Genomic DNA, 25,228 nt, shown 5'->3' on the forward strand with positions numbered 1-25,228 from the left:
AGAGGATATGATGTCTCCTTTATTTTGGGTTAGGCGCTTGGGCCATTTTATTTGGCTGTTTAAGGAAAGAATAAGCCAGAGGTCTTTGGGAATATCCATAACGTCCAGGTTACATAAGGGTGATTATTTAACTCATAGAGATGATTTGAGGATTATATTACGATAATTCATGTAACGAGATTAGCACAGTGCCTGGCACGTAGTAAGAGCTCAGTAAATGTTCATTGCTGTTTTTCTTTACTTTCTCCCACTCCCTCCACCCCCTTTCCCGGGTCCATTCATTCTTTTCCAAGGGCATGTAGTGGGCGTGTCCACGTCTCCCTCCGCCCCACCTTAAGCTCCGCCCCTCTCTTCTGCCAGGATTGGTTCCTGAGAGGCGGAGCCCAGGGAAGAAGAGCCCAGTACGAAGTGGTAAGGGCGGGGCGCATGCGCGGGCTGACTGGGTGGAGGTGGAGAGGAAGAGCTGCCGGAAGTAGACAGCAGGGGTGGTGGCGGAGCCGGCGGCAGCTGGCTGGGAAACCGAAGCCCGGGACGCACCGCCCGCAGACAGGCAGGGAGGCCGGGCGGTAGTGTCTGTGCCCGGCACCCAGCGGGCCCGAGACCATCCTTTGCATGGGCTGAGGGTCCTTGGTACGGCAGCTTTCTCTGGACTCGAGCCTTTCCCTAAGCCCGCCAGGGGGCGCCGCACTGAGGGGCGACAGAGCGAGGGGCGAGCGCGGCTGACCGGAGAAGGGGCGCGGAGCGGAGGAGAGGGCTCTGCCCCGCTCAGGAGGTGCCCCTGGGCTGGCGAGCGGGAGTCCTCACCTCCAGACCAAGGCACAGGTTTCGGGGGGCGAGGAGGGCGCGTTGCCCTCTGCCCCCGCCGGCACCCTGGCCATGACGGGCAAGTCGGTGAAGGACGTGGATCGGTACCAGGCGGTCCTCGCCAACCTGCTGCTAGAAGAGGATAACAAGTTTTGTGCGGACTGTCAGTCTAAAGGTAGTGCATCTTCCCCACCCCCACCCCGGCGGGCGGGAGGTCCTCCAGCCTCCGGGCTGCGCCTGGGTGGTGGTCTGTGTGGGCACCGTGTTTCTGGAGCTTAGGCCGTCCAAATCATCCTAAATGGTAACCTCGCGCTGCTCTTGCTGCTGGGCCTGCTCGGTGTTGTGCAGCGCCCGGACTGGTGTAGAGAGAGGTGGCGAGGGCGAGTGTGAGTGTGTTGGGGGTGACAGTGGGGGTGGAAGTGGCGTGGTGTGTGCAGGGGAGTGTGTCTGTATTTCAGGGCTCTGAATGAGTTCGGAGCTGTCATTCCAGAGGCAGCCTAGAGCTCACAGCCTTCCCCTTGCAAAGCTAGGGGTGAACTGCGGTGTGTGTGACAGTGTCAGAGGGAGAGGGGGAGGGAGGGAGGGAGAATGAGGAGGAAAGTGAGGAGGTGATGATGATGGGGAGGAAAAGTGCTTGCATGATTTTTAAAGGCGGTGACTTTTGCTGCTTGCCATTTGGTTAGCAGCGCCTTCTGTCATTTTACAGTCGTGCTGAGGTCTGACTGAGTGCCTAGGTGCCTTTCTTCCTGGGTACATGCAGTGGGAAACTGCCTTATGCAGTGACACAGTGCGGATTTCTAGACAGCCTGGCCCTGGCTGGTGGAGTACGTTTGGGGCCTAATGTGCGTGTGGTGGCGGAAACTAGCAGATTGTGGCCATAGTGTGGTGTAGGATCCGTTTAATCACTGGAGAGCAGGAAGCAAAGGACGCATTGAATTTGTTGCTTCCATGATGATTACCCTTCTAAAGGTGAATCATTATGAATGGGCAGAGTCGTTTAGTCTTTGTTTTCTGTTCCCTTAAAGATTCATGGTTTGATCCAGTGAAAATCAGTATGATAGAGGAGCATGGTTATTAGTGAAATGTTTGCACTTGAAATTTATGGATACAGACGTCTATAAATATTTTGTTTCTGTATTTCCTTTCTGAATTATTTGGAATGTTCTTGGAGGAGTTGGGGAAAAATTTTTTTCTTTGGTTGGGGAGAAAGAGAGTTATATTTGGGGCGCTGTTGTTAATTTACTCTGGGCATATGGTATACAAGAGAGATTCAAATGTACTTGTATTAATCAATATTGAGAAAGGAAGTAAATGCATAATTGATGCTTCCACTAATTACCTTTTATTTTAGAAAAACAAGGTTATGTGAGAACAGGGGGATGATACATAGATACGACTAGACACCTAGTAGTGTATTTTAGTGCCCTCTACCAAATGGCATGTGTCATTAGAAAAGCAAATCCCCAGACTTCTTTCTTGAATTTTTGAATTAGCAAGAACTCATTTCCAAAAGTACTTGAGAATCAATTTATGTTGAGTAGGTTAATTTAAAGTCGACTCTTGCTAGATCTTGTCCTAGATCTATAGAAAGATTCTGTTTAAAATTTAGGAGTGTATCTCTTGGCTTTATTCAAATTCCCTCATGTCCTCAGTTGACAGATCTTGAGTCACAGTGTAGCATCCCGTGGGAATGAGCATGCTACATTTGGGGAGTCAGATGCCATTTTGATGATTACTACCACCCCCACATCCCCTTTTGTCATACTGCTCTCATACTTACTCATATTCTAATAAAATGTAGCATATGGAAGAGAGAGTTTGATTCATCACTTCTTCCTCCAAATTTTCCATTGTTCTTTATCAATAACATTACTGGGGATCAGGTAATGAAACATTAGTTAATTCTTAATGAGAACTAGTAACTGCTGGCTTGTAAACCTTATTAACTGCTGTTGATAGTAGAATCCTGGTTCCTGAAACAATTTCTTTTTACAAATTAGTTTTACATTTTGGCTTGGTGGCTTCAGTGACTTGACCATTGTAATAAAATTGAGATGACAATATGTCAGTCATCTTTCAATTCAGTTAAATAAGACATTTGTTGAGGCCCCAGTTTACCCAGTTTGTGAATGATCTGACCCCTGACACTCTTTCATCTCCTCTCACTCATTTCCTTCCTCATTTTTCCTGATTTTGGTTGTAGTAATGATCATGTGAGCAACTGTCAGGTCATGGAAAGAAGAGACATTAATAGATTAAGTTGTATTTTAGCTGTGGTAAAAATGTATTTAATGGAAGGAGGATTTTAAAAACTGTTGGCTAAAGAGAGTCTTGGATTTGAGTTTGAGTTTATTTATATCTATGCCTCATGTCCTTTCTTACTTAGGAAATTGAGAGCTAATTGTACAGGACCTGGTGAGTAATTGCTAATCCATTAATATTAAATCAGATGATATAGCCCTGGACTGAAGATCTATGAGCAGGTATTTTGTAACGTTCCAAAAACAACCCTTTGGCAATGACTCTTCTTTGTAAAACCTTATAATTATTTAAGAATGTTATTATCTTTATTTTATTATTTAATTGATTTTAGAGAGAGAGAGGAAGGGGAAGAGAAACATTGACTTGTTGTTCCACTTATTTATGCATTCATTGGTGGATTCCTGTATGTCCTCTGACTACGGATTGAACCCATAGCCTTAGGTGTATAGGGAGGATGCTCTAACCAACTGAGCTACCCCACCAGGGCAGAATGTTATCTTTAAATACACGATTTAAACATTAGAGAACAGGAATGTCTTCTCTTTATGTAGTAGTTTTGTTGGTTCTAGATTTTTAAAAAATTCTCAAGCACAAGACTCACCAGTTTCTGGGACCTCTAAGGCACGGAAGTGATTACCATGTGGGAAAGGAAGCTGATTTGGCACTGCGTTAAAAAAAAAAATGCTATGACTTGCTCTAGGCCCAAAGATGTGGTTTCCTCATCATCCCAAATCTTCAAGTTATTGTGACCTTTAGGCTAAATTTTGGACTGATTTAAGTAGTAGTAGTGATAGAACAAACATACTAAAAGTTCCAGGTATGTCAATGGTAATTTTACCTAGTTAAGGCTGTGTTCCATTTTTTGATAGACCCTTAGTGGGATCTTACTGGTCCAAGGTTTAGTCTTTAGCTCTGCAGTTCCAGATTTTGTCAGTGTGCCTGAAATAATGCCTTATCAACCTCTTTAGAGACAGACTTAAACTAGACACTATCTTGTTTACCATGGAAGGATCTACATTTCTGATGACCTGAATACTTGTGTCCACTATTGGGACACTCCTTTCTCAGTATCAGAGTTCGTAAAAAATTGAGAGCTACGTAATGAGCAAAGAATTAAAATGAAAGAAAAGAGTCCTGGCTGGTGTGGCTCAGTGGATTGAGCGCTGGCCTGTGAACCAAAGGGTTGCTGGTTCGGTTCCCAATCAGGGCGCGTGCCTGGGTTGCAGGCCAGGTTCCCAGTTGGGGGCATACGAGAGGCAACCACACTTTGATGTTTCTCTCCCTCTCTTTCTCTTTCCTTTACCTCTCTCTAAAAATCAATAAATAAAATCTTTTTAAAAAATGAAAGAAAAGAAAGTAAAAAGAAAAGAGAAAAAAACAAGAAAGATTTTTAAAAAGAAAAAGAATTAAAAACAAAAAATAGTTATGGTCTTGAGGAATATTTACTTCAGACTTTGAAACACCACATGGAATTCTGGAACCTGACAGAAACTTTGTAATACTTTTTTACTTTTCTCTTCTGCTACATCCTATCTCTGAAAGGTCTCACCTTGAATCACCTAACCATTGCCTTTGTTTCAATTCCCATTCTATATTCTTAAATTTTAATTTACCTTTTAAAAAAGGTAGCACTTGCACGTGGTTCAAAATTCAAAAGGTTTCAAAGGGAACGTGTATAGTGAGAAGTTGTGTTCCTGCTGCTGCTTTCTTAGCTGCCATTTTTCCTTCCTGGAAGTAACCACTACTGGTAATTTCTTATGTGTCTTTTAAGAGATAATCTATGCATAGACATAGTAAATATATTCCCATGCAGTGCTTTTGTGCAAACAGTAGGTGTAACCCACCCTTCATGGCACCTGGCATTTTTCTGTCAATAGTATAACATGGAGAACCTGTAGATTTGCATCAAGGAGCTTCTTCATTCTTTCAAGGTATTTTCTAAGGCTATACCTGAGTTGTCTTGTTTAAGTTGAAAGATATGCTTAAGTGATTTGGAAACATCTCATTAAAGGCATCTTAGAAAGTGTCCTAGGCCCATCCATAGCACATGAAAGCCCACCTCACAGGAGGCAAAGAAGCAGAGCAATGGGAGGAGCTGTAGATTTGATGTTGAAATATTCAGTTAAACTCCTTTACTCTGCTTATTTTAGCGTTGTGACCTTCAGCACATCAACATTCTCAGTTTAAGTTTCCTCCTTTGGAAACAAAGTGCTTTGTAAACAAAGTGTTACACAGATGTAAGCATTATTACCATTGCTGATCTTATTTATTTTATCTTGATTTTATTCATTTCCCTTTCTGTGTTTATACCCTTAAATACTCTAATTCCTGGAAGCCACGGTTATGATGACTCACGCAATAATTCCCTAGTCTTTAAGCCAAAACCGTTTCCTATGCATGGGGGTTCTGGCATTTTTGTAGTTGTACTTTGTAGACCTTTGAGGAGGATCACCGGATGCTGCCTGACTCTTCAAAACTTGTGTGAAAGATTAGACCAGGGAATCTTTGTATTGAGATTTTCTAATAGCAGTCCTAAAATTTAACTCTAGTACATTAATCTAGCTTTGCTTTACACTTGTTTTCTGTTGGTAGCTAAATAATTGCTTGCTAAACATCATTCCTTAGAACATGAACTTCCCTATCAACTTGTAATTATATTCGCTGTATCTATGGCACCTTTTGAGAGGTTAAAACAATTCCATCAAATCTAGACAACAGAAAGAGTTTTGCTTCCATCTGTAGTCCAACAGCCTTACCGGCCAAGATCAAATAACTTTCTGGGTTTTTACAGCTAATGTGCTTAAATTCTGACAGTTGTGGTTAGCTTGACACAGTTTTACTGACAGTAATTTGTCCAATTCCCTATTAGATTGCCTTTAATGTCAACTTGTTAAACCTGTTCCCTGGGAGATAATTTCCTCTTCGTTCTCCTTGTACTTGAAATATCCTGTGGCAGTGAGACAGAGATTATAAAATATAACTTTTAGGGGGAACTCTTTGCAAGCCTGTAACCCCACACTACATATATTCATTCAGAAAATATCCCTTAAGCACCTACTTTGTGTTAGACACTGTGCCAGGATATATAGATTAAAAGCTAGGGTCTTTGGTTCAAGGACTTCACAGTCTGATGGGGAAGCAGAGGTGTAAACACATAAATGATGCAATGTTGTAGTTAGCGTTATGGCATTGTGTACAGGGAGAAAGGAAGGCACTGAAGAAAGCAAACAAGTTGGCCTCAGGAAGTTGTGGCTTCAAAGAGGCATGTAGGCTGTATCTTGAATGATCAGCATGACTTTGCCAGGTGAATTTAGGGAACTGTGTTCTGGGCAGAAGAAATGATGTGCAAAGGCTGCCAGGTGTGCTGTATCATGTGTATGTGTTAGGGGAATCTTGAGTATGTTTTGACATGTTGGGGAGTGGCAAGGGGTAAGGTAGGCAGGGGTCCATTAGGTTAAAATCCTAGCTCTGTAGTTGACTTTCTGTGTGGTATTGAGATTATGAATATGCTTTAGACTCCTATAGTACTGGAAGTCTACCTGCTACTCAAATGGAAGCATAAGTATTGCAGAAATGTTTTCTAATTTCTGGGTAATAAGAAAGGTCTGAGTATGGTGCCCACAAGATCGCCATGAAAGTAAGTGCACCTTCACGAATACATTAAATTATCTTAGAAAAGTCTAGTGAAATGACAGCAATAAATGTTATGTCATTTCTGGAGTTGATGACATTGGTTTCTGAGGCTATACATGCTTTTATACTCAATCAAAGAATACTGAATATTTGATGTGCGCTCGTGGTTGGTTATTCGGTGCTTAGGATGTGTAAACAGGTAGTACAGTCTGACTGCTCAGTACACTTTTCAGCAAATCTATTGCTTTCAAATAAACCAGAAAACTACTTTCTGCATTTTTCATCTGATGTCATTGTGATATGTAGGTGGCAGCTTTCTTGGGCACAATTGTCTACATAACTGTTTACCACATGAGTCATTGTCCATTTCTATTCTTTTGCCTGCAAATTCCATGTTGGAAATAATGTCATGCAATTGGTGACTGCCACACTTTACTCATTAGGTACATTGCAACTGGCTTTGTACAATATGTTATGTTGATGGAATTTACCTGTGCCATAGACAAAGGAATAAAATATCTTATTAAACAGACTCAGATTCAATTCCTTCAAATGATATCCCCTGTGAAAAAGAAGCATAGCAGGAATCTGCATAAAACACACTTATGTCAATGCCTGACTTTTATTATTGTGTCTGCTTACATCCTTATCACAGTTGTACTTCTGTTTGAGCACAAGTGGCCAGTTTAAGTAGGTTCTAACTTTGAAGAAGTTCTGTTTGGCCTCTTGAATGCAACAGTTCAGCTACCACATTGAAAAGGTAGGACCAAGTCTCCGTGGAGTAGAAACCTTAAAGTGAATTCACTTTTGCCAAATCCCTGTATTATTATTATTAAAGACATATTCCTATATTGGTTTATTTTTTTTTATTGTAATTTGCCATAGTTAATATGTCCCCCAGAATGCAAGCTCCCCGAGGGCAAGGGTTTGGTGCCTGTCTTGTTCCCTGTAGTGTTCCCAGCACCTAGAATAGTTCTCAGCTCAGATCAGGCTCTCAGTAAATATTTGTTTGAATGAATGAATTGATTTTTGTCATCCATAAATCCTTGGTTTCTTATTAAAAGAAATCTTTTACAGGTTATCTGAATGTTTAATTTTTAGGAAAGCTAAGTTTTAAAATATTTTTTAAAGTCAGGGCCCCATCAGGGAAACAAAAACCTCTGTAGATGGTACAAGCAGAGGGAATTTAATATACGGAATAAGTTAAACAGATGATATAAGAGCCGAGAAGGTAAATGGGCTGGTGAGGCCACCCAGAGATTGGCACCATCTGGGAGCTACTCTACCCCTAAGGAAATTAGAAGGTGCTGGTGTCACCAAAGGCCAGAAGCCTGAGCCATCTGGTGTGAGCTAGAAGCGTGGAAAGAAGAGCTGTCTGGTGGCAGCTGGAACTCAGATCAAGTAAGAGAGAGGGCATTACCCTGGCTTCCCCTGTCCTCCTGTTTCTTATCCTTATCAGTACCAACCATTGGTGGAACTTACCCAGAAATTGGTTGGCAAGCGAGATGTAGCTCCCTGTGAGTGAGCAAGGGTAGAATTCGAGTGGAAACGAGCAAAGGCACTTTAAGAAAATCTCCAAGATGTATTCTTTTTCCTTATAAGTAAATAGTTGAATTATTTTGGACAAGAGATAAGAAGGGTTTTAAGATAGGTACAACCTCGTGTGCTTCTAAAGGATCTTAACTGTTGCTGAAACAATAATTACTCACAGGAAGTAGTGTAACGACTCAGTCATTGCCTATATAATTAGGATGCATGACTAGAAAAATTGGCTTCTGTTGAATCTGATTTGACTCTTGGTCACTTATTTGGTTACTCAGAAAATAAGTTCCAACTCTGTCAATTCTGGGAAGCCTTAAGCAGGATGTATGTACATTGAGCTTGTCCCATCTACAACTGCAAGACTTGAGTCAGCAACACAAGACATACAAGGAGTTTTGAGGATTGAGCCTTAAAACATGGTGCAGATAAGTCTTTCTTTGATAATTAAGGTAATTGTGGTGGAACTGATTTTCCTTGTGCCACATATTTTCACTGGTTTTATTGGCTTGTCTGCCCCCCCCCAGCACACATATTCAGGTGGGTTAGCACTGGGGGAGGCACGTGAGATCACTGGATCTATCCATATGTTCTTCTACACAGGACCTGGAAAGTATTTTATCTTGTGAAATTTCTGCTGCTCCATTTAAAGGCAAAACTTCCCAAATTATTGCTACTAGTTTTTTTTTTTTTTTTCCCCTTGATTATAAAGTGTTTCATGAGTTCCGTGATAAAAGTTCAGCACTTTCTAGAAGGGCTTTTTTTGTCAATCAGGTCACCTGCCTTTGGGCCCCTGCTACACTAATGGAATTGGTGGAACTAGGCCATCAGCAAAGGTTTTCAGTGGAGTGTATGTTTGCTTTAAGGCTGTTTTGCACAGAGGCCGAGGATAAGGGGCCCTCATTGTTTGAGTAAAAATTGCATCGGTTTCATTGTTTTTCTCTTTACTCCAAAAATTAATTTCCTCTTAGGAGGTATTGCTGTAATTCTACATGTAACTAAAATGTAATTTGGTATATAAAAAGCGTATCAGACTGCTTTCCAGAATCCCAGTTCTTTTCAGCCACTTCCTTTCAACTTAAGAGGTTTAATAAGTACAATATTTCGCTGCTGTATTTGACTCTTCCGTTTTCCAAGCTTTCTCCTTCTCTACCCCACTCTTCTGGATCCTGTATTTCCCCACAGGCTTTGTGGATCCTGGTCCGCTGATGGCTGCACTGCAGGCCCCTCCCCAGTGGAAAGCCCCAGGGATGAGTCAAATCCGCCTTCAGCTCTGGCCATCCATCAGCGTAAGGCTGCCCTGGCGGTTGTCTCTGGTTTGTCCAGCCTTCCCCTTACCCCCATCTTCCCTCGTGTGTGGCTGAAACTTGCCCTGGAATCCCACCTTTGTAAATAATGTATCTCTGCGTAGTAATAGGATTTTATTATTGCTGTTGTTTTTTTTTTCATTTTCAAGTAATGTTAAGTAGTTTTCTGACCATTTTCGTTGAACATAAACCCCTTCTCCTACCCCCATTTGTGTATTTCCTATGGATATTCTGGTTTGCTTTTAAATGAATATAGAATATGGTTTATTGAGGAAGTACTGGATTTCAGAAGCCCACTTGAAGAATGCTATATTGATTATTTTTTTACTTCAAATAAAAACTTTCAAAAGGAAATTTCTTTTTTTTTTAAGATTTTATTTTCATTTTTAGAGAGAGGGGAAGGAGAGGAGAAAGAGAAGGAGAGAAACATCGATGTGTGAGAAAAACATCAGTTGGTTGCTTCTTGCGGGTCTCCACCTGGGGACCTGGCCTGCAACCCAGGCATGTGCGTTGACTGGGAATCAAACCGATGACCTTTCAGTTCACAGGCTAGTGCTCAATCCACAGAGCCACACCAGCCAGGGCAAAAAGAAATTTCTTAATCTAAAGCAGTGAGGACTGGATTCTTCAGACTTTATGTCATTTCTCCTTAACCAGAAAACAAATGTGCAACATTCTCATTTGATGACGTATTGAAAATAGTAAAGCAAATATAGGAGGAAGAGAGACCTACTCTCAGCTGTAGCTGATAAGCCTGTTCTTCTAGCATTGGGATTTGAGAGAATAGAACACCTTTTTTTTTCCTTTTTTCAAATAGCCATGAAGTCTTTTGCAGCAGTTGCTAGAGAGGGAAAGACCATAGATTCTCAAGTTTCTACCACGAAGTTTACATTTGTAGTTGCTGGTTTACATGTTAATCCTGCCACGTTGCTTCCTGAACTGCACACAAAGTAAATGTGGTTGTTTAACTTCTTCCTCTTGTCTTATTGGAAGTCCCCAGTGTGTGGATTTAGAAATAAGTTCTCCAGGGTTTCAAGCCCTGAGTTAAAGATTGTTTTAATATTGTTTAGATGATTGTTCTTGTTCTATACTTAAAAAAAAAATAACTTATAGAATTTCTGTGTGAGCTGAGAACATCTTTTACTACCGTATAAAGCTCATGGGGGAAGGGATGCTGGTGTCTTTTTCTTGTTGATACTTTACCGCTAGGGTTACCACTAATACAAGCCCTCCAATGAGAAATAGGAAGGAAACTCCCTGTTCTTACCATGATGCTTCTTTTCAAAATAGCTATAAACAGCAGGGCTATTGGAAACCAGTTTAAGTGTGACAGCTGATTTGAGAAAGAAAGAATGAAAAGATTCAGGCTCTCCTATGTTGAAAGCGTTTTTACTGAAAGAATAGCTGTTTGGAATTAGGGACTTTGTCTCTCTGAAGGTAGGCATGAGGAGTTTGGTTAGAGGAACTGTTTCAGATCAAGGAGAATTTTGAGAAAAGATATTTCTTAGAGGGACTATAATAACATCCCCAGCCTGTATGTGAGAGAAATAAAGTGTCATTAAAAGCAGCATTGGAATCAGGCAGACTCCATATCAGCTACTCTGAACGTTCTGATTTGGTTCTAAGCCTGGTTTGTGAACAGAAGCAGCCTGACAGAAGTGACTCAAAACAAGTCAAGGGTCCATATTGTGGGCAGAGTAAAAATAGGGCTCAGTTTTATTAGACTACTATGTATTTGTGTTGAGGGGGAGGGGGTTGTTACCATACGAACAGACTTCCAGAGCAGTTGTTTTTTGTCTTGTGGGATTTTGGGGGGTGGGGGGTGGTAGGAGAATCCTTGTGCTTATTAGTTGAACATCATTAAACGCAACTTCTTTACAAAGCACTAACTTTATTTTTCTGATTATGAAAGTTATTCATATTTGTGATAACAGTCATTGAGGAGAATGAAATATAATGCTATAGAAGATATTGTCCATACTCCATTTCACTCATTTTTAGTTCACCTTGTATCATAATAATTTTATATAATTATTTTGCTTAATATTTATTGTAAGCATTTTTTATGACATTAAAAACACCCACATACATTTATTTTACTCTGTTTATAGTTTGAATATGTCATTACTTAATTATTGCCCAGTTGTTGGACATTTTTGGTCTTTTAGTTTTTCAGTATTATAAATAATGGTACAATGTAAATTTTTGTGTTGCTGTTAGACTGATGGTTATTCAGAGTTGAGAAGTCCTGTGGGCCCTCTAATTGTAATATGTTGTTAGAGAGTCCTCCGGGTTGAGCCCATGTAGAGATGGCCTTGCCGTGGGGACTGTCATTCTGAACTGCTTCACGGGAAAGGACATCTGTGGAGGCAAGGAGTGGAGAGCTGAGGAGAGTCCTGGCTTGTCCATAAGGAACAGCTTTAAGGGACATGATCACAGCAGGATGGGCCAAGATATATCCTTATATCTCATGCACAATCTTCCACATTATACCCTTGGTATGTAGAAATATTTAGTGCCATTGATTAACAGCTTAGGCCTCCTATACTTGAATTCAGTTCCCTGGAAAAGTGGATTAGAGGTCCTACATTGGTAGAAATGTGATAATAGTGACTGTATTAAAAAAAAAATTAATCCTCACCTGAGGGCATTTTCATTTGCTTTTTTAGAGAGAGAGAGGAAGGGAGGGAGAGGAACATCGATGTAAGAGAAGCATCTATTGGTTGCTTTCCTATGCACCCAGACCAGGGATCTATGCCATGACAGGGATGAACCCCCAACCTAGGCATGTGCCCCCACAGGGAATCAAAAACACTTCAGTTACGAGGATGACACTCCAGTCAATGAACCACACTGGCCAGGCATGACTGCATTTTTTTAAAGATTTTTCCTTAGGCTGCAAATTCCATGAAGATAGGGACTACAAGGTTTGTCCAGGAAAAGTCCACCCATTGTTAATATACCGAGAATGGTTTGTGCAACATCGATGTAACGCAGCAGCCAAGGAGAGTCGACTGGGATGCGCGTGTGTGAACAATGATGACTTCACTGTACTAGTCAGTGGGGATGGTTAGACACCATTCAGTGAGCATGTGTACTGTGGGCCGCCCATTCAAAATGACTGAGCAAGTAGAGCAATGAATCTGCATCAGATTTTGCATTAAGCTTGAACATTCCTCTGTGGAAACTATTTCAATGATTCAGAGGCTGCAGCTATGGACAACTGGTGATTGGCAGTGTACCCGCTCATGCATGATTCCTCGTGCAGTTTTTCTGGCAAAACATCAAGTCACCCAGGTGGCTCAGTCCCCCTGTAGCCTGGAATTGGCGCCCTGTGACTTCTGACTTTTTCTAAAATTAAAATCACCTTTGAAAGGGAACATATTTCAGACCATCGATGAAATTCAGGAAAATATGACGGAGCAGGTGATAGTGATTGGGAGAACTGTGTGAGGTCTCAAGGTGCCTACTTTGAAGGGGACTGAGGCGTCATTGTCCTATGTACAATGTTTCTTATACTTGTATCTTCTTCAATAAATACCTTCATTTTTCATATTACATGGCTGGATACCTTCTGGACAGAGCTGTATGTCCCATTTATATCTGTTTACTGAACGCACAGCGTCTGGCCCATAGTGTCTAACGTCTCCATCGTAAACACTGTGATTCCATTAATGTGTGTTCAGATTATATATATATTTTTTCTTTGTCTTTTGAAAGTTACCTTCATACTATTAACTCAGATATTTGAAAATCTGTGACAGTCCAGGAAGCCGAGTAGGTGAATCTCATGGTTGCTTTGTGGTAGTTGCATCTTTGTGCCATTTCTTTTGTGTGCTTCTGGCTTCTGTGTCACACTGAAAACTGGAGCCAATCGCGAAGCTAGTCCTCTGCCTTCTCACTAGGAGGTTTTAGTGTGACACATTATCTTGGGGAAAATGTGGCATAGGGTGTGAAACAGGATGATGAAATAGCAGTCCCTTAGCCTTTTTGTGGGATGGGAGTTAATATTTAGACACTGTTCTCAGGTGCCGTAGACATTGATAATAACCTTGCAGCAGCTTTAGAAGCTGTTCTTATTCCCACTGGAGCAGGTTTATTTAATTTGAAGTATCTTGCTATTGCTCTTCTGAAGCTATGATTTTTTTCCTAGAGACCTGCTTTGGGTTTATCTAATGTTCCTTTTACAGGATCTTTCTATTCACATGGCTGGCATCTTCGCCGCACCGTCTTGCACCACACTTCTGACCTGGACCTCATTATACCCAATTTTGAAACACCTAGGTTTTGAAACACTGTAGTGAATGTTTTCTTTTTGAAAAGGCAAATCTCTACCTTTCGCTCTCCTCCCTTTAGCCAGGGCTGTTTTGATGACTAACATTCAGCATGCCACTGGACTAATCATCTGTACTTTGAACCCAGAATTCATTTCTGTTCTGCTGTTTGTTTAGAAATGAAAGTCCTCCAGCTTGTTTGGATACTGTTATTCAGTTAACCCGGCACTGATTTTCTGTGTGTTTGCCATCGGTTGGGGCTCCTCTCATGTGTTAGGAAAGCTGTCACATGCCATTGTGGAGGGAGGTTCACATGTTCCTGGTCTTGCATAAGCGTTCATTTGCTGATGCAGAAGGTTTTGTGTAAAGCCACTGCCTGGGTAAAAGGCATGAGCATCCGTTCAAACAACTGAAAAACATTTTCTGCCTGGCCACTTGTTCCTGAGGTCTCGTTGTGTTACACACTCTTCTTCACTTCTAGGCTTCCTTTGAGGAAGAGGAATGTGAATGGGGGGTGGTGTGAATGGGCTTCATGCACAATCCCAGAGAGTGAATTGTGTATTGTAATAGAAAAGAACACCTAAAGAACAGCAAATCGATTTAGTGACCATTATTCATCACCTATTATGTATAACACACATTTGGGGTGTTTAAACATGATTCTAACTTCAGTCCAGCTGATGACTTTTTCTATGAACTTGGGTAAATGACTTTACGTCTCTGAGCCTCAGTTTCTCCAGCTGTGCTTGGGATAGATAATCCTTAAGGTTCTTTACAATTTTGGAATTCCATACTCTAAATTGTTTGTTACAGAACAAGAGAAGAGGCTTTTCCACAGAATTAGTATATTCTTATATCTCACATGCTCCCAACTAAATGGCTTATAAATGGTTCCTCTAGAGCTAGGCTTCTCAACCTAGGCTTCTCAACACTCTTGACATATTTTTAATTACTGATATGAAGATCTTTATTATACCGTATAGAATATAACATTAATGGCACTGGCCAAAGAGAAGTCCGTTTTTTAATTTTTTAAAGATTTAAAGAAATTTTAATTGAATTTATCGGGGTGACGGTTAATAAAATTATGTAGATTTCAGGTATACAAGTCTATAATACATCATCTGTATGTTGTATTGTGTTCACCACCCCAAGTCGTCTCCTTCCATCACCATTTATCCCCCTTTACCCTCTTTTACCTCCCCTGCCTTCCTTCCCCTCTTGTAATCACCATACTGTTGCCTTGTGTCTATGCTTTCTTTTCTTTTCTTCTCACTTTTTTCACCCGGCCCCACAAGCCCCTGCCCCTCTGACAGCTGTGAGAATGTTCTCTGTATCCATGAGTCTGTTTCTGTTTTGTTTATCAGTTTATTTTGTTCATTAGATTCCACATGTAAGTACTTGTCTTTCTCTGACAGACTTATTTCACTCAGCACAATGCTCTCCAGGTCTACCTATGTTGCCACAGAGAGTAAAATTTTCTTCTTTTTCATAGCCAAATATTATTCCATTGTGTAAGTGTACCACTGCTTTTTTATCCACTCATCTACTGATGGGCACTTGGATTGCTTCCAAATCTTGGTTATGGTAAATAATGCTGTAATGAACATAGGGGTGTGCATGTTCTTTCAAATTGGTGTATTGGGTTTCTACGGATATATTCCTAGAGGTGGAATCTCTGAGCCCCCTTGACATTTTGGATACTTCTTTCCTGTGGGGTGTCCTATAACTTGCAAGATATTTAGCAGCATTCCTGACCTCCGCTCACTAGATGTCAGTTGTACTTCCCATCTCCTGCCAGTTGTGGTGACTAAAAATGTCTCCAGACATTGACATTGCCCCTTGGGAAAATTGCTTCAGTTGAATATCACTGTTCTAGAGGGAAGAGAGTGGCATTGTTTGAATGTGGGCTATTTTTAATATCCATTTTTACATTGTTCCTCTTTTGCTTATCACCCACTTAGGGTTGGGGAATGAAGAACACTCTCATTGGTCCATAGCTTCTTTTAAAGATATCTATACCCCAAGTGGGCAGACTCACTTTGCATCTTCAGTTTTTTTGTTTTTTCAGAATAGGAGTCGTCGGCAGCCATCCATCTCGAGAGACGATGGTGTAGCTTCTTAAGAGTCTATCTGCACCGCTGAGAATGGCTGTGCAGTCCGACTCGGGAGTGACACGGTATCTGTCTCCTCCCGTGTTGAATCGACATCTTGCGATGACGCTGGAGTGTCCTCTCCAGTGAAGCTGAAGCTACAGAGCCTGGGCAGGGTGATATGGAGGGTCTGCTGTTGCCCATGCAGCAGACCCCCCCTCTCTTCGCAGCTGAAGGGTCCAAGGGAAAGACAGAGTCAATACAGCTTGGCTTCAGGTGCGCCGCAGGAGTTGCCGGTGTTGACTCCAACGTCAAACCGCCTTAGGGACTCCGGCTCCAGATTTTCTGTCGGGGTTTACTCCCTTAGCCTTTCCCCTGAAGAGGTATGCCGCAAGGCAGCGGAGGTTTTTTGGAGTCAGAGTTTTCCTTCTCTGATGTGCCCTGACTGGAAGATCGAACCAGCGACACTTAGCTCGCAGGCCGACGCTCAATCCACTGAGCCAAACCAGCCAGGGGTAGAATAGGAGTAGATACTGGTTATTGCAAAGAGGAAGTTAAGGCTTTACTTGAAGTAATGTTAAAAATGTTAAGAACTAAATGTCCCCAGGCAGTGAAGAAAGTGATTTCTAGAGAACCAGGTTAGTTAGATTTAGCGCTTGTTACCTGAAGTGAGGCCATGAGTGATGGGAAAATTAGTTTAATTATAATGTCAGGTTTTGAAATATCAGGTCTACCTGCAGACATTGGAATGACTGGCTGTTAGCTCAGCGTCCGTCCCTGCACCCTTCCTCCCTGCGCCTGCTGTTAGCTATGGAGATAGTAATTGAAGTGTATTAACTGTGAGATTTAATTTTTACACTTCTTACATTTGCTATACAATGTCAGTTTTAGGTTAAATAACTTGACATTTGCCCCAGTGCCATCTTTTCGTCATCTCTTTTAAATTTACATAATTGGTTGGCTGGTTGGGTGCTAAATGGTGCTGTTTACTGATCGGGGTAGAGTGTGTTCTGTGAGCACCTGTACTGGATGCTCTGGGACCCCAAAGCTGTGATGAAGCTGACACTTGAGCCTGTGCCAGTCCCTATTTCTCAGTCCTGGCAAGCGCCAGGTTCCATTCCAGCTGAGCCTTTGCTGGAGTAATTGGCCACATGGAGCCTTCAGGCCAAACAATTGTTTGTACTGAGATAGTCTCACTATTTACCTCCTAATGAAATAATTTCCTTCCTGCCCCCAATGAAAGCAGCTATTTTTATTTCCTCCCTCCCCTTTTCAGAGAAGCCATGCCTTAGTCTCCACTCTTCTAGCTTATTCATAAATGCTTTAAGCAGAGTCTTTGTGCAGAAGAAATTGGCTAGAGTTAAAATATCAGGGGCTAACTCTAGACAAGGAATAAATATTAAGGGCACTCTCTTCCCCACCTTTCTGTGTAAGATAATCCAGTTACCTTTGGATGATTTTCTGAGTAATATGTGATTCGAATCTCAGGTTCACATAAGATACTCACCCTAGTATTTTTTTTAAAATATACTAAATTAGGCAGTTGTTACCTAAAGGAGCTCACAAAAACAAAAACAAAAATATAAAACCCAACAACAGAACAACTATACATGAGTGCCACAGGAGAACAACAGGGTGCTATGGGAGTCAGAATAGGGTAGAGAAAGTGGATGGAGCAAGATTTTCACAAAATGATGTTTTGCAAATGGAGTAGCCCCGTAAAGCTCTTTTGAGAGATCTTAAGTTGATCTTCAAAATGTAAGTAAGTAGTTTAGTTTTCCTTATTGGTAAACATGGACAACCTCCAAAATATGAATTCAGAAAGGAGAATTCACAAGTAGAGCTGAAAAGTTGCCCTGGTGGCCCTGGGTGTCCTGCTTCTCTCCCCCACTTTGGGTTGCTTCTTCTGGATCATTGAAGCGTTCATCACACTGCCGCCTCTGCTCTAAAGCTCTGCTTCATGTATAGGCACCAATCACTTCCTTTGGTCTTTCCCCTTAGCCCTGTTAAGACTGTTTAGAACTTTGAGTACAGAGAGGGAACAAAAAAGGGAATTTACCACAAACTACATGAAACTAAAAAATAGTCACCCTTTTAAGGGTTAATGGCTGACCTTGCCTTGGCTTGCGCTGTACTTCACAGTCCTGAGATCTTTGTGCCTTAGCTTCCCAGGCCCAGTGCAGGTTCCTAATAGCCTTGCTTGATTTCTTTTTTCTTGGCACCAGGCCCTCCTCCACCTGTAAGGTGCTATTATTCTCTAGAGAACTTGACCTAGAGGTAAAAGGCCAACTAGCCTTCTCATGCTGTGGCTCACTTAGGGCTTTTTCACTCATATCTCGGTAGACAGGCACCCAGGCCCCTTCCTGAGAAGACAGGCATAAGAGACATTATCCTCCAGGTGAAACTCTAAGATTCTCCAGAAGGAATGGGGCTTCCCACTTGGAGATCCAGCAATATGTACCACACTTTTATACTGGTCTCTTGTGGGAGCATTTATTTAACAAAAACCAATTATAAGATGCCGCTTTCCTTAAATTAATCTATGAAATTAGGGCTAAACTAATAAAAATACTACTGAGTTTTGCTGGTGGTGGTGGTGGTGTTTAGTTTTTTGTTGTTACTTTGCATTGCTTTTAAAACCAAACTTTATTGAGATAAATATTGTTACTTTTATAGATTTTTTAATAACCGCTTGCTGTATTCTTATATTGTTTCATGTCAAACTTCAGTGAATGGTTTAAGTAATAGCAGATCTTTTATTTCAGTCAAAGTGCAATAGTTATACTTTGCAATTCTGGAGTCCAGTGAAGTAGAAATAATATACTCCTAAGTATTATGTTAAACAAAATCTTAATAATTACAATAAGAGCAAATGCAGCATCAGTTAAATAGCCATTAACGAAAAACAGATAAATCACAATGACTTTTAAACAGAGAGAACATAGGTGTTTTCCTGCGGTTGTGGATGTTCAGGGGGCTGCTGCTGTGACCGAACATGACCTAGCGTCCCTCAGCCCTCACAGTTTAACCTTCCTCCTTTCACGGAGGTAGAGCAACACCTTGACCTTCTCAGACAAAGGAGTTACCAAAGGGAAGCTTGGAATTTAAACTCCGTTTTAGCCAATATTTGTCTCATGTGACCTTTTTTTTCTACTTTGTTGAGCTTTCCCTCAGCAGACAGAGAAGCCAACCAACTCTGTTGAGTATTTTCCTCATGGGACATAATCCATCTCTGATAGAATGAAGTGTTTCTTTCCAGTTCTCTCTCTAGGTCTTTGGCCGTCTTTCCACAGGAGTTGCGCTTCTGGTGTTTTCATACATGTTGGGAAGTTTCCTTTTAATTTCTAAGCAGTAAATTTCCTCCTTGATTAATTCTTTGCAAATTTAGCAGGTATGTGTTCTTGATATAGTTCAGTCAGTATTTGTGTACAGTGTCCCCTTGCCCCTATTTTTTAAGAGGGGGAGGGAGGGAAAAAGAGGAGAGAAACACTGAGGTTTGAGAGAAATATCCATATGTTGCCTCTCACATGCTCCCCAACAGGGAACGAGGCCCACAAACCAGGCATGTGCCCTGACCAGGAATTGAACTGGAGGCCTTTCAGTTTGCAGGCTGGCACTGAACCCACTGAGCTGTGCCAACCAGGGCGATATTATCTCTTTTTGACAAAAGGAAACAACATTCTTACGAGATGGACCAGATGGAAAGGCACTTCTCTTGCAGAGCATTCTGAGAACAAAGGTTGATTGAGTAAGTCCTTATTTTGGTCTCGTGGTTCCTTAAAATGTTTATACTTACAGAAGTTCAAGGTTCTGCTTATTGTTATTTTGGAATAGGAGACTAGGTGAATTCTTTTTTGTATAGATGAAAATAGGCTGGTAAACACACCTCTCAGTCCTACTTAAATACTCCAGGATGGCACTGGTGTTTCTGTGTATTCTTTGTAGTGAGTCATGAGGTGGAGGGATGTAAGGAGTGGAATTGAGGTAACTGACATTAGAATTGTTCTTAAAACAAATACTACTTCTTCTTCACTTTGAGTCCTAATTTTTGTGTTAGAGGTAAGGACAGGCCAAGTCAAAGAAAATTATGCACTGTTTTCAAATCAGAGTTTGTTGATTTACTTTCTTCCTTTTTATTTTTAATCTTTTTTTTTTTTTTTTAAGACGACCTAGTTGATTCTATGGAGTGAGAGATAGCGACTTGCAGGATGTATCCTTGAACAGCAGTTTGGGACCCAGGCATCCTGTGCAGGGCACGAGGCCCTGTGTCCATGTAATGAATTCGTAACTGTTGACATGACAGAGAAAAGGGCCAGGCTGAAATAGTACATGGCCATGTAACACAGGCAGAGCGTAATTATCTCCCTTATGATTATGAGTCAAGTATGATATGCAGCTCCATATCCTGAAAAAAAAAGTGAATCGTGAGTAAAAATAGAAGGGGAAAAGATAGCACAGTTTCTGTTTTTTGTCAGTTTTCTCAGTACATAAAACTGTTCCTTTATTTTTTTATACATTTAAATATTTTCTTTCCCTTTATCAGCCATCAGTGTTTCCCTTTGTTTAGCTTTAAGATACTTCTTGACTAATATAAAATCTTTACTTTCAGAACTAAAGGTATACAGCACAGACCTCAAAGTGATCTGCACTTCAGCCAACTCAAAATTTGATAATCAAGATCTCGGATAGCTTTTCCTACTTCCTTTTGTGAAGAAAGAAATGCCTAAATTGTTTCTCTCTACATATTATGCCAGCCACAAGTTAACCTGTCCTTTTTTGTTTTTTTAAAAATATTATTTATTTTTAGAGAGAGGGGAAGGGAGAGAGAAAGAGTGGGAGAGAAACATCAATGTGCAAGAGATACTTCGATCTGTTACCTCTTCCACGCCCCCAATCAAGGACCTGGCCTGCAACCCAGGCATGTGCCCAGACTGGAAGTCAAAACAGTGACCTCTCAGTTTGCGGGGTGGTGCCCAACCCACTGAATCACACTGGTCAGGACTAACCTGTCCTTAAAAGCACCAAAACACAAATGATTTAGCTGCTTAATGTAGAGCTACTTACTATGTGCTCCTGTGTTGTACAGCCTCATTAAAAAAAAAATCATCCTGGGACTTCCGGCCAAGATGGAGGCTTAGACGGATGCGCTAGGTCTCCCTCTACAACTAGAGAGGAATACAACTACTTCAAAACAAAGGATAACTAGAAATTCCAGAAAATAAAACTACACGGAAGCCCAACATATGAAGTTATAAACCAGCGGTGCTCTTTGGGCAGGTAAGAGCGAAAGGGGGCGGTGCTGTTTGCGGTCGCACCTGGGACAGCGGTGGGGAGAACAACCCCGGCTGCAGTCGAACCCCCGGCAGCTCGCGACCCCAACGCTGGGGAAAGCAGCCACCACATCGCCTTGAACGGTGAGGCCCAGGGGGGCGGGAGGACGGATCCCGGTCTCCTAGCGGAATAACTGTGTGAATCCATCTTGGACCCCCGCCCCCAAAGAAAGCGCCACAGGGCTGCGAAATAGGTCGCGGACAGGCGCCGGTCGCTGGCTTGTGACGAGTACATAGGCACTGCCCCCTACAGCCGGCCCAAGAAAACAAAACGCATCTGTCAAAATGAGGCAGACAACTATAGAAATCCCGGTGGCACAGCTCACCAGGCAACAGATAAAGAACCTGACAGATGAACAGATAAGAAACCTGTCAGATGCTCAGTTCTGGGCCATTGTTATCAGGTGGCTTACAGAATTCACAAAAGATCTGGAAAAAGATGAGAAAGAAGCGAAAAACACTCATAACGAAAGGAACAAAACCACATACGAGACAGATGGTGAGGAAATAAAATCCAGAGTTCATTTCAACAAACCGGAATATGGAGAAGGAACAAGCAGTCAACCAATGCAGCGAGAAGAAATGGGAAGCAACGATGAGAGGATCAGAAACCTCTGGGACAGCTATAAAAGGCCCAACATAAGAATCATTGGTTTGCCAGAGAGCGAGGAAGATGAACTAGAACTTGAAAAATTGAGTGAAAATATAATAAAGGAGAACTTCCCAGACTTGGGGAAGGAAATAGACTTACAGGTCCAGGAAGCACAGAGAGTTCCAAAAAAACTGGACCCAGGGAGAACCACTCCAAGGCACATTATAATCAAAATGTCAAAAATTAAATATAAAGAGAGAATCTTAAAAGCAGCAAGAGAGAAGAAAAGAATTATGTACAAAGGGGTCCCAATTAGACTATCAGCTGACTTCTCAAGGGAGACCCTGCAGGCAAGAAGGGACTGGCAAGAAATATTCAAAGTAATGAAAATCCAAAACCTACAACCACGAATACTCTATCCAGCGAAATTGTCATTCAGAATAGAAGGACAGAGAAAGTGTTTCCAGGACAAAATAAAACTGAAAGAGTTCATTAGATCCAAACCACTGTTATATGAGATGTTAAAGGGACTGGTTTAGAAAAAGGAGGATCAAGACAATGAACACTAAAATGAAAACTGCATCACAAGAAACAACAGAAGCTAGGGAATTGAAACAAAGGCAAACTAAACAGGCAACGAGAGTGGAAAAAGAACTTTAGGTACGGGGAACATATTGGGGGGAGGTCAACAGGGAGGGGGAATGGGGAGAGGGAGGGAGATGATATAGGAATTAAGGATCATGGTAGGAGGGAATGGAATAGACAGAGAGAGGTTGAGAAGAACTGTATGCACAACTAATGGACATGATCTAAAAGGGGGGGACAACTGGAGGGAGGGGGGCCACCAGGTGGAGGGGAGCAGAGGGAAGGGAAATTGGCACAAATGTAATATTATAATCAATAAAACACATTAAAAAAAATAAATAAAAATCAAGAGTAAAAAATAAATAAATAAATAAATAAATAAATCATCCACTTCCTCTTTAAATTTTATTTCAAATTGATGTTATACAACTAGAGTTAAGTAGAAACAACATGACAAATTAGAAGGAATGTATAAGAAACCACAGATTCTTTATTTTATTTAAAAAATGTGAGCTGTAGCATGTTTGTATTTTGTATACCTTGAAAAATATATCATTAAGAGCTACTTCCTCAACCGCAATTAAAAAGTTACTTGGGGCCCTCCCCACCCCCATCCTTTAATAGATGCTCCTTCAGTGACCACTGCTCATGTCCAGGCTCTGACTTTTTCATCAGCAGCCTAAATATAGTATAAACCTAATGGAGGCTTTGGGAATCACTGAAGTTCGGGCATCCCTTCTATTTTTTTTTTTAATTAAATTTATTGGGGTGACATTGATTAATAAAACTGCAGTTTTCAGGCATACAGTTCTATACTACACCATCTGTGTATTGTATTCTGTGCTCACCACCCCAGTAGGCTCTTCCTTATGTGCCTATCACATTCAAGCCGTTTTTTTTTGTTATCACATTTAAACTAGTCACAGGCTCCATGAACTGAATTTGATTCCCATTTTTTAGGTTCATCAAGACCTAACATCTTCATAAATTAGTTATTTCATGTTGCATTTTCAGAACCCTTCATTGAATGTCAAACAGGAAGGGACCTAAAAGTTACCTACAAATCAGCTAGTAGAACTGCAGTAGTAGAAGAGACCCAAGGGTTCACCACGCAGAGATCATTTCTCTGCCATCCCTGAGAGTGGGTCATCCAGCCTCTGCCTGAACATCTGCACTTACTGGGCTTCTGCTAGTTCTGGATATGCTGCATTTGTTTTCACACAACCTTACTACTTTGTGAGGAACTGTGCTACATGTTGGGACTATAACAGTGCATGCCACAGATCTGCTGTCTGCTCTTGTCGCACTTAGAGTTGAGTGGAAAAGACATCTTAAACAGTCAAATAAATATATGATGAAGTGTGGTATGATTTAGAAAAAGTGAAGGGTGAATGAGAGTTTATAATCTCTTAAAAGTCCTTATTTATAAAAACCACAATGAGATACCATTTTACACCAGTCACAATGGCCATCATCAACAAATTAACAAACAACAAGTGCTGGCGAGGATGTGGAGAAACGGGAACCCTAGTGCACTGTTGGTGGGAATGCAGACTGGTGCAGCCACTATGGAAAACAGTATGGAATTACCTCAAAAGATTAAAAATGGAACTGCCTTTTGAACCAGCGACTCCACTACTAGGATTATATCCGAAGAATCTTGAAACACCAAGTCAAAAGAACTTATGCACCCCTATGTTCATAGCAGCCCTGTTTACAATAGCTAAGTGCGGGAAACAACCTAAGTGCCCATCTGTAGATGAGTGGATCAAAAAACTGTGGTACATCTACACAATGGAATACTATGCAGCAGAAAGAAAGAAGGAACTCCTGCCATTTGCGACAACATGGATGGAACTAGAGAGAATTATGCTTAGTGAAATAAGCCAGGCAAAGAAAGAAAAATACCATATGATATCACCTAATACAGGAAATTAAAGAACAACACAAACAAAGGAATTAAATAGAACAAAGAACAGAATAGCAGTCAATTGGGGGGAGGGGAGAGGAAGAGAAAGGGGATAAGTAAGAGAAGGGTTTAGTCAAAGAACCCGTATAAATGACTCATGGACATGGACAACGGGGAGGGATATGATTGCGGGAGAGGGGGTGGGCTGGGTGGGGGAGAGAAACTGGGGGAAAAGGGGACAACTGTAATTGAAAAACCAAAAATGAAAAAAAAGAAAAAAGATTCAAACCTGGAAAAAAAAAAAGTCCTTATCTTTTAGAGATATATACGAAAGCGTATACAAATGAAATGGTATAATATTTGGGATTTGCCTCAAAATATTGCAATGTTGGGGGCGAGGGAAAGTGGGTGGAAGTGTAGCTGAAACCAAGATTGGCCAGAGATCGATAATTGCTGAAGCTGGTGGTTAATTATACTCTGCTTTTGTGTGTTTGAAACTTTCCATAATGAAATGTAAAAGCAAGAAGAAAAGATGGAAGAGAGATTATAATCTGATCTACCTTGAGGGGCCAAGGAAAGAAACTTGGCAGCTGAGACCTTTGTGACATATAGGAGTTGACCAGGCTCCAAGTGGTGAATGGTGGCAGTGGGAACAGCATGTGAGAGGCCCAAAGCCCTAAGTAAAAACATGTTGGTTCTTTGAGGAAATGAAAGAAAGCTGGTGCCATCAGAGTTGAGAGGCTAGGGAAGTAGGCATGGGCCAGATCATATAAGACCTTGGAGACCATGTTAAGGATTTTATACTTTAATCTAACAGTGATAGAAGGAAGCCTTCTATAGAAAGGTTTTAAACAATGGAGGGACAAGGTTATGTTTGCTGCTTTAAGAGTTTAGGCTGTT

At 41.3% G+C, this 25,228-nt stretch overlaps 1 protein-coding gene across 1 annotated transcript in view; it reads left to right on the forward strand.

Moving 5' to 3' along the window:
* Nucleotides 1–450: 450 nt before the first annotated feature.
* The window catches only part of SMAP2 (small ArfGAP2), a 43,353-nt gene continuing 18,575 nt past the window's right edge, over nt 451–25,228 (forward strand). The window contains exon 1 of the mRNA XM_090269191.1: nt 451–979. Coding sequence (XP_090125317.1) covers nt 877–979 — 103 coding nt within the window. The 5' untranslated portion in view covers nt 451–876. The remainder of the gene's footprint in view (nt 980–25,228) is intronic.

The sequence above is a fragment of the Furipterus horrens genome, unplaced genomic scaffold (assembly GCF_987537825.1).
Source record: "Furipterus horrens unplaced genomic scaffold, mFurHor1.1.pri manual_scaffold_3, whole genome shotgun sequence".
Taxonomy (NCBI): domain Eukaryota; kingdom Metazoa; phylum Chordata; class Mammalia; order Chiroptera; family Furipteridae; genus Furipterus; species Furipterus horrens.